Source organism: Symphodus melops (genome assembly GCF_947650265.1).
Source record: "Symphodus melops genome assembly, chromosome: 17".
Lineage (NCBI taxonomy): Eukaryota > Metazoa > Chordata > Actinopteri > Labriformes > Labridae > Symphodus > Symphodus melops.
Genome location: NC_136707.1, coordinates 4,064,944 through 4,074,976, shown reverse-complemented (window position 1 = coordinate 4,074,976; position 10,033 = coordinate 4,064,944). Strand labels below are relative to the sequence as shown.

At 39.4% G+C, this 10,033-nt stretch overlaps 1 protein-coding gene across 1 annotated transcript; it reads left to right on the top strand.

Moving 5' to 3' along the window:
• The first annotated feature begins 923 nt into the window (after positions 1-923).
• LOC306838121 (E3 ubiquitin-protein ligase RBBP6-like) lies at positions 924-10,016 on the top strand. Its single transcript, XM_079366100.1, has 13 exons — positions 924-1,491; positions 2,957-3,062; positions 3,798-3,849; positions 6,233-6,277; positions 6,389-6,471; positions 7,347-7,443; positions 7,584-7,723; positions 8,113-8,285; positions 8,565-8,668; positions 8,838-9,008; positions 9,328-9,476; positions 9,740-9,834; positions 9,948-10,016. Exons 1-13 carry the CDS (start codon positions 1,326-1,328, stop codon positions 9,968-9,970), a joined length of 1,404 nt encoding a protein of 467 aa, XP_079222226.1. The 5' UTR covers positions 924-1,325; the 3' UTR covers positions 9,971-10,016.
• The last annotated feature ends 17 nt before the right edge of the window (positions 10,017-10,033 follow it).

Genomic DNA, 10,033 nt, shown 5'->3' with positions numbered 1-10,033 from the left:
AAAATACTATCATGTATTTTACTAGTTTGAGAAGCAAATCTGCCTATAGGCTTTGCTGTGAAGTCACATAATGCAGGGCCACATTTAGGTTAAGGACCACAAAGAATGTTTAGTCAGGCTTTGGGTTCAAATGTCACCAAGTATAAACCTTTGAGATTATGAATTCCAGGACAGCTCAGCCTCACATCAGTTGGCTATAATAAATGGTAATGTGTCGCCCCATAGTGGATAATTTAGGGAACACAAGAAACAGACCTGCTATCAACAATTTTATTTCATTCACAGATAAAAACACTCTGTAAAATGTATGGTTTGGGAAATAAGCCTTTTCAAACTGTGTTTTCCATCATGTGTTTATTTAAGAGTTTGATTGCATGGGATTCTGAGGCCTGCTTTTACTATGATTATATTTAAATGTGGTTTATAAATGTCAGCGCGTCGGATCTATAGCAGAAGAAACTGATCAGGGACGTAAGTAAGTACTTCCTTGTTACAAGGTGTAAATCTGGTGCACTTTTCAGTTAGCCAACCTGTTTTCCCCAGAGTGCAAACAGGTGCACTGCTTTAAGCGTGGAGTTCAGATGCTGCTTTCACGTGTAGTCAGGGAAATTTGTAAAACGTCAACCGAATGGTGGGTTGAAGTGCATTGACAAAAAATGTTGTATGCATTCAAAGCTGAATTATAGTCTATATGATTGCACTAGATTGTGTTAGGGTCGATGCAGAGTCAAAGGATTAATACAAAATAAAATACTTTAAATGATTTACTGAAGTCGATTTGCAAAAAGTAAACATGTTCCATGGTGAAGTTGTTTTAAAATAAAAGGCACAAGAATAATAGTACTTCCCCAGTAAGTCTAAAATACCTGTAAACGACAGGTCTACTGATGATTAGTGAGTTTGTGCAGATAACACTGTGATGTCCGGGGGGGACGTGAACGCAGCATCAGATGGTGTGCGCACTGTGCTGACGAGCCCCGTTGCTTGTGGAAACAGCTGGTAGTTTCTGTCAGCGAACACTTCGGCTTGAGAGCAGCTTTTGGCAGGAATAAAAGTTGAAATTAGAAGCGATTTTTTTTGTCTGAGAGCGGGGGTTTTTTGTATTTGACTCACTGGTGTTTCAGTAGTCGCCAGGAAATGTCATCCTGTAAAACGCCTCTTCATCAGCCAGTTGTTAGTCAAAGACCGAGCTTGTAAGCTGTGCACCAAGTGGCGACAGCTAGCCAGCTAAACTTTGTAGTGACATAGCAACAACTATCATCGTAAAAAGATCTGTCATCTGTTTGCGTCCTTGCAGCGTACAAGGAGTTTCCCTTAATTTCAGCATGAGTCATGTTCATTATAAATTTTCTTCCAAACTCAGTTACAACACGGTGGTTCATGACGGGCCGAACATCACGCTGAAGAGTCTGAAGAAGCAGATCATGGACAGGGAGAAGCTCAGAGCCGGTTTCTGCGACCTGCAGATCACCAACGCACAGACCAAGCAAGGTAATGGCACAGCTGTGTGTAAGGCCTACTGACGATGAGATTGTGTTTATCGTGACACTTTTGAACTTTGGAGGACAAACACGTGGTCGTGGTTTGACAGCTGTGTGGGGTGAGAGTGCTGAGTCAGTGTTCAGGATGGAGGATTGGAGGGAGGGAGGGAGGGAGGGGGGGGGGTCCAGAAAAGTCAAGCTTTAACAAAAGAGTCTGATGAATGGGCCACATTCCTGCTACATTCACGCCACAAGCTCCTGTGTTTTACAGTCTATGAATCAGACGGCCTGATGGTGCAGGATCAGCCCTGAAAGTGCCAGGAGAGATGAGGGATAAAAATAGCAACGGTAGAGTTCAAGAGCAAGTCCAGCTATAGGCTATATGACCATATGCTATAGGTCCATACTGAAGCACAAATAGTTTAAAAAAAAATTTAAAAACCCAGCAAAATAGGAATTACCGGTACTTTTTTTGATGGAAAAAATGCTGCAAGATCCATAAATTCATTTAAAAAAAGGCAGAAGGAACTACCAGGATACACTGCGTTAAAGTACAGCCCTCAGAGACACATTTTTTGTTCAACTGAGCTGTTCATTCATTTACTGCCATATGAGAATAAAGAGAAAAATGAAGGGAATGTCTGCTGTATGTGATTGAGACTGCTGGTTCCTAATCTGGGGTCCTGGGTCCTGTGAGCTCAAGGGGTCGCAGGGCTCTGTTTGCTTTAAAGTCATCAATAGTAGATTTGCACAGGTGAAATAAAGCGCAAATAGGAGGGGCTCTGAGGAGAAAAGGTTTGGAACCACTGATTTACAAAAGTACAACTAAAACCAATAAGAGAGATAAAAACTGTTTTTGAGTGAAAAATTAAATAATCTCAAAATAGAACATACAAAAAGATGGTCTCATAAAAGTGTGTTTTAAGAAGTGATTGTTTTCTGTACATTTGAATGTGCCAGACTAATTTCCTCCTGACAGATTGTTGTAGACAGAGAAGGCACACTTTGTCCTGAGCCTTGACTGACTGTGGAACAACTCAAACGGCCTTGTAGATTTGGAGTAATGTAAATGTAAATATTGACGGGTCTGAAATGAAGTCATGAAGTCCTGTCTTTAGAAACGTCAATAGTCATTGCGGCATTTTGTAAATGGCACTAATCTCTTGACAAGAACATGAACAGTTAATTCACCTACAGCTGACAAGTATTCAATAAGTCAAATAGTTATGAGCAAAAACTCATTCAGTTGTTTTTATAAGCGAATTGCTAATAACTTACTGCTTCTTGCTATTCTTTTGTAACGTGGCAATGAATAAATATTTGAATCTAAAGTTCTGACAAAACAAGTCAGCTAATGCATCCCTTGAAGGCGTCTTGTCAACATCTTGTTGTACATCATGTTTCCGATAAATGGCAAATAGGGAGCCGTTTTTGTGTGACTTTCATCTCACACTGTCTTCATCGGTTTGTCTCAGAGTACACAGATGATGAAGGTGCGATTCCTAAAGGCTCCTCCGTCATCGTCCGGAGAATCCCCATCGTCGGAGCCAAGTCGGGCATGAACAGCAAAACACGCAACATGTAAATGTATTTCCTTATTTTCACTGGGGCGGGGATGGGATGTAGTTTTATTGGGGAAGATATTCTACCTTGAACTGTCCTAAGCTTCTCCGTGTGCCTTTGAATTGCCCCCCCATGGGGACGAGTAAAGTTTTTGAATTTGAATCCCTTCGATTAAAAAGACTCCACCCTGCCTGAAAGAGCTGATACTTTATGTTAAAGAATCCTTCAAGAAAAACAGACATTAAAGGAGCACATGGAGCTATATCAGCCAGGAGCCACAGTCATAGTGAAATAAAATTTCTTTCCATCGTACATCTAAGTGCTTCACACTGAACAACAAACATATAGACACAATCAGAGAGAATATTACATATGAAAATATTTAATGAAATAAAAATATGAAATATAGAAATAAACTATAGATTTGTAACAGGGATGGTATCTGCTCTGCGACTAGTTTGATCCTTGTGGCGGACACAGAATCACCTGCTGGTCTTAGCTTATTAAGATTAGTTTATGCTTACAGTTTGCTCCTTCTGTGTTAAGGCACCGCACTAAGCTGCCCTGGAAACCCCACCCAGGGGTGCTGTGGTGGTCACAGGAACATTTACTGTTTACTGTTACACGGCCACTATTTTAAAATCTATCCTCTGGTCTCTCGCTCTAATAAATGCAAACACAAGAAATCCACTTAAATGATGACAAATGTTGGTGATATCAGCTCTGATTTTTCACGATCTCTGTATGTTACAGTGAGCGATCAGATGTCCAGCAGCAACGCCACATCCACGGAGCCAACATAGCAGTACGTAAGCCCACCAAACAATGCTTCACCTCTCCTCATACAACTCCACAAAACACACACACACGTCTTTATTTTATATAAAGTCTTGTATCTTCTCTTGGGAATGATCGGTTTAAACAGACAAGTAACGAATCTAAAGTTTGTGTTCCTCAACAGCAGTTTAAAGTCATTCTGCAAAGAGGAAGTGACACTCTGCGTGTGATTTAAGGGGAAGTAGTTTTCACAGATAAATCACATTTTAACACAGACTGTTAAACCAACTCTCTGAACCACAGAGTTAAGAGCTTAAATCCTAATCATAGGTGCAATAGTGTAACTATAACTCTGATAAAGGCACTGAGCTGTTTGTTTAACAAGCTGCCGTATCACCAGTCAGCACTGCTTGTTGGGAATAACTCAGTATTTATCAGTAGGTGGTGGGAACTGTCTGGGTGGGTCGGGCATTATCGCTCAAGACAGCTATTAACAGCTGATAAACCCAACCGTCTCTTCTCGAGGCTCATTGCACAACAGTCACTTCTCCATTAGCTGCTGAAGCTAACTTAGCATGTGCAGTCAGCTGTACACATTCAGCTTCTTTTGGTAGCTGAGCTGATGGAAAGTCTTGAGATTATGATAAAGGGGTTTATTTGGGATTATCCATATCAATATCATGTGACCAGAACTTTCTTTATAATAAATAAAAAAACATCAAGAGACAGTGTATTATATGATCTTTCAGATTATTTTCTTTTAGATGCAGTAATAAAAACCACTGAGCCTTTCTTCACCTCACTCCTCAGAAACCAAGTGGTGTGTCGTCGTTGTTTTTTTGACAGCTTTGGTTCTTGTCAATTCAACTATCTCATAAACATCTTAACAGCTTTGACTTACTGCAGACTGAATTAGTGTGCACTGACCTGACCTGATTCTCTCTCTGGTTTCTAAGTAGGAGAAATGTCTGCAGCTGTGAGTCTGCTGACTCACTGTACTGTGAGTCTGTTGGACTACACATGCTTTTAATTCTACATTTGTGCTTTTTGTCAATAAAGTTGTTTGTATGAAGCTGTCTTGTGTATTGTTTATGTGTTTGTAATAACAGGACAACATGTGGTTCAAGGCTTAGGAGAGGCTTAAAGAGGAACTGAACAGTGTTTATTATGGAACTTTCCTAGAGATAGGAAGAAACGACAAAAACAATTATAATTAAAAATTCAAAACTGCAGAGATATCCTGAACTTTAGTCCTCAACTTGGGTCAAGTTTCAAATATGCTCAATCCTAAATTTCTCCTGTTGTAACTTGAAAGCTACACTCTTTAGATTAAGCTGTTCTTAAGATGCTTGGTGGCCATTTTTTATGGCAACTTAATTCTTTAACTTTTAAGCACAATGAGTTTCTGTAAATGTAGAAAAGTTGAACGGCTGGAAGAAGTCATCAGTCAATTTTTTAGGATTGCTTGAAACTTTGATAAAATATCTTTGAACCAACACTTCATTGCTTTAGTGGTAAAAAGTGGCTGTACTTACAAACAGCATAGCCTCTAAATGCAAATGTTAGCATGTTAACATGCTCACAATGATGATTGATGGTGTAAACATGCTGATGTTTAGCCGGGTTAATATTTAACAGGATGACAGTGTCAATGCAGTCTTAAGGCATACTAGTATTTGCAACAGCAGTAATCACATAGTAAAGCTGTCATCGTGATAAAATGTTGAGACTGTTGTCCATTTTGCAGATGCTTGGGCAAATAATTAAACAAATAAGAAATAGTGATCTGTTTGTTTTGCGAGCTGGAGAGCCAAATGATGAACACTGAGTTCCTTCATGTGCCATAACTGTCTGTACCAAATAAATCAAATAGTTGTTGTGCCATTTGGGTCAATTGTCCAAACTTATGGGCAACCATCCAAACGGATAAACAGTATCCTCATCTGTCCTTGTATTGATTTTTCCTGTGTGATCCACTTATCTTTTCCAGCAGTAAACAGACACAGGTGGTCAGTAACACTAAAGAACTGAGTTCTAGGAGGCACTATAGTAGAGAAAGGTCCTTGGTCCAACAGGTGACAATTTGTTAGGGTCATTGTCATTTTTTTTCTCATTAAATCAAGTTTCAAAGGGATGAGATAAGCTGAAGCAGTTATCATCGGATGACAACCAATTCATTATCCCCTTTACGGAAATCATTGCAGGATGCTGGTGTTTATTGATCTATGAAAGAAAATGTGTTTCCTCTCTGCATGATAAATAGGTGACAACAGTCATGTTTAACAGGATATATGATCTTGGTTTCAAGCGAAACATGGCGCCCATTATATCATCAGAGATCTCATTAATTTGTTGAGACATGTTCAGTCAGAGGCTGTCATCACTTTATGTTTTGTGTTTAATTCTAACAGATGGCTAACCAGAGTTCTTCCAAAGAAACTCTCTTTTTCTCTCAGGTATACTCTCCTTTTATATTGTTCATAGTTTGCCTACAACTAAATTTTTGGTGAAGAAAAACACAAATCCACCATTTTTCCTCTTGCATACATTCCTTTGTGTCCATGCAGATGACTAACCTGGCTGATGCAGATGTGTCTGAGGAGGATAAGATCAAGGTCATGATGAATCAGTCGTCCTATGACTCCATGAAGTGAGTCTTTCTGTTACTCTTTCCTACTTCTTCTCAATTCCAGTTTTTTGTGTAACTTAATCTGTTTCACCAGAAAAAAAGAAAAAACATTTTTGTTCTTGAAGTCTGCACCTCTCTGTCAAAGTTTAGCCATCACGCTCATGATGGGATGCTCAATAGTCATAATGTTGTACTGCTGTTTTCCACATCATAATTTATATGCTTTTTTTTATCATTTCACAACATCTTGATTAAGCCCCAACTAAAAAAGCAATGAACAGTTAGGATACAGACAAAAAAAACTGTTCATATTTGAAAGTAAAATAACATACTTGCAATCAGATAAGCTCCTTTTAGACAACTGCTAATGTTAGCATTAAGCTAGCTAACATTACACTTAGCAAAGAGGTAGCTGGAAGCTAATATTTTCAATAATCAGTGTCACTTAATACAAAAGAAAAAGGCATAAATGCCTATCTATTGTTATGTAACTCATTTCTTTTCAATAGGGCACAAACATCTTGGGTTTTATTTCAAAATCTAGCAAATTTTCTGCCATGTTAGGAAGCAGTTGAATGCTAACAATAACCGTTGAAATACAAAAACCAATACTCAAATCTTTAGCTTTACATATATTGACTGGCAGTGAAATAATAAGGTCTATCTATATTCCTACTGCAGGTATGATTTTTTTAAAAAAGCCTTTGAGCCTCCCAGCCTGTTGAGACACCAGGGGAAAACGATTGGTGTGAATTTGGAGAAGCACCTTAGCATTTGCATGCTAAACTAAATATTAACTCCTTAGTCTCCTTGACCCTTTTTATTTAAATATTTATTCTATCTTTCTGCTTTTCTAAAAAAAAAAAAATCCTTCCTTCATACCTTTCTCTCTGTAGTTACAACAGTAAGTTTGGTAACCCTCTTCCAGTAAACTACACCTGTTATCGCTGTGGAAATGGTGGACACCACATCAGAAATTGTCCCAACAGTAAGGTAAGAGCAACGGTGGTTTCTACTACTTCTTTTTATTATGTTTTACTACATTATGAGTACTTAGGCATGTGTGAGTTTTAACATGTTCTTAACTTTTATCCTAGCTAAAAGTGTACATATCTGTTTGTGTTTGAATGCAGGATAAAAATGCCGACACTCCTGTAAGAATAAAGAAAAGCACAGGAATTCCTCGCTCCTTTATGGTTGAGGTTGATGATCCAAGTATGAAAGGAGCCATGCTCACCAACTCTGGGCGTTACGCCATCCCTACCATCGACGCGTGAGTAAACGGGTTAATGTTCATAAATCTGTTCCTCTTAAGAAATTGTTCCTCTTGGGGGGGACTTGGCTTGGCTCAATACCACTCTCATAACTTTTTGTGAAATTAGATGGTCTGGCCAACAGCAAGTTAGCTTAGCTTTAAGACTGAAAACAGGTTGTGTCTTTTGGACACCATTTCTGCCAACCAGCACCTCTCACGGTCATGAAATACCATGTTCACTGTATGTGTGTGAACATGTTTAATAAATCTACGGTATCTAAATCATGTGATAATTGTAAATACCCACCTTTTAAGAATTTGATCTTATTTATTAATAACAACAAAGAGAAAAAAAAGTAAATTGGTTTAAAATGACCTCCAAATATCTGTCCAATTGTTGTACGTAGGGAAGCATACGCCATTGGCAAGAAGGAGAAGCCTGCGTTTCTTATGGACAAGCAGCCAGAGGCCGTAGATGAGGAGGATCCTGTCCCTGATGAACTTCTCTGTCTGATCTGTCGAGACCTTCTCAGTGATGCTGTGGTCATTCCCTGCTGTGGAAACAGTTACTGTGATGACTGTGAGCGACTGACTCTTTGCTACTCTGTAACTCCCCAAATTAAAGAACCAGTTGTATTGTAATACGTTTTCACATTCAGCAGTTTACGACTCTCTAAAAGTATCAATACTATCAACGAAACTTGTCATTAAACAGTGAAAAGATAGCGGCTTAAGAATTCCCAATGTTGTCTTAGAAAATGGTCATTTTTTATCTTTATCATTTCAGGTGCTTCGACTGTATTTCAGTGAAATACTAATTTGCCACAATGTTCATATTGTTTTTTTCTTCTTTATTTAGGTATCCGCACTGCCTTACTGGACTCCGAGGAGCACATGTGCCCCACTTGTAGCAAATCAGATGTCTCCCCCGATAACCTGATTGCCAATAAATTCCTCCGACAGGTAATAGTCACGTGTATTGATTTTAGAGTTGAGTAGTAGAGGGAAGTAAAGCAACGAAGAAAGGGAGCAATGTATTTGATCTCCTCTTTTTTTTGTCCCTTACTGTTTTATAGTTTTGAACATCAGTGTAGTAATGCTTTGACACGGCTTCCGCTCTCTCCCATCACAGGCTGTCAACACTTTCAATAAGGAGCGAGGAAACGCCAAAACACTGAGTAAAGGGTGTGGTACCTCACAATCCAATAACCCAACCCCAACACTGAGCCCAGCTCCCAGCCCGCCCCCTCTCTTTACACAGATCCAGCCTCAGAAGCCTCTCAAACTAATCCAGAGCCAACAGGTGAACCTTATAATTATGTGTTTCATCAGAGTGGAAAAATGTATGAAGAGCACTTTAACCTGCAACTCAGTGGCAGACAGAATAATTATAGTTTTTTGTATCCCAGTCTGTAGTTGTTGACATCTCGGAATGATAGTTGATTTCAAGAACCGTAAAGGAACCGTGTACTTTTGGAGCATTTGCCATATTTAAACAAACACTAACTGTTCTTTTACATTGTGTAGCAATACTTTGTTATCGTTTCTCATATAAAACAGTGTTGCCTTTCATGCTTGGTCAGTTGTATTCTGATTCCTGTCTTTTTCTCTTGTTTGTGTAGGATCCTCTCCTGCACTGTTTGGAGACTGTTGACACGCCGCCATTGTCTCAGGAGTCTGAGATTCTTCCCTCTACCGCAGCTCCCACTTCTGCTTCTAATACACCTGACAGTTCCCCCCAGACTGTGCAAATCCAACAGGAGTTAACTGAGTAAGCTAGTTTTCTTCAGAGATTGCAGTGAGTTCTATCTGGTCTGGTTAAAGAGCAGCACTTACTCTGACATATGTTCATTAAAAAATTTATTTTACACTATAATGTCCCTTCTTCCTTAACCATTTCCAGTTTCTCCAGATACATCCGTCAAGTGCACAGAGAAACTTAAGATGTGGTGCAATCTTTACCTCTATGTGATGCCATGAAGAGACTTAGAGCAATCTGTTGTTCCTCTCTGATCTTTCTGTTGTTTAATTCAGTAACGCTGGAGAAGAGACGCAGGATGATTCAGAGGCTGCTGCCACGTCTGAACTTGTTTCAAAAAACTGCTGCTCCATCAGAGCTCTTGCCAGTGGTGAGGACACACACGCACACGCACACATACACATACACGCATACACAGAGAAACACTGACTCCATGCTGCAAAGTTTCTCCTTGTGATATCAGGGGCGCTTGTTTCTGCTCAGGTCGACCACACTCCAGCTATTGATGAGTCACAGTCCGGTCAGCGTGAATCAACAGAATTCTTCCTCAGGTGAGAGAAGAAACTTTT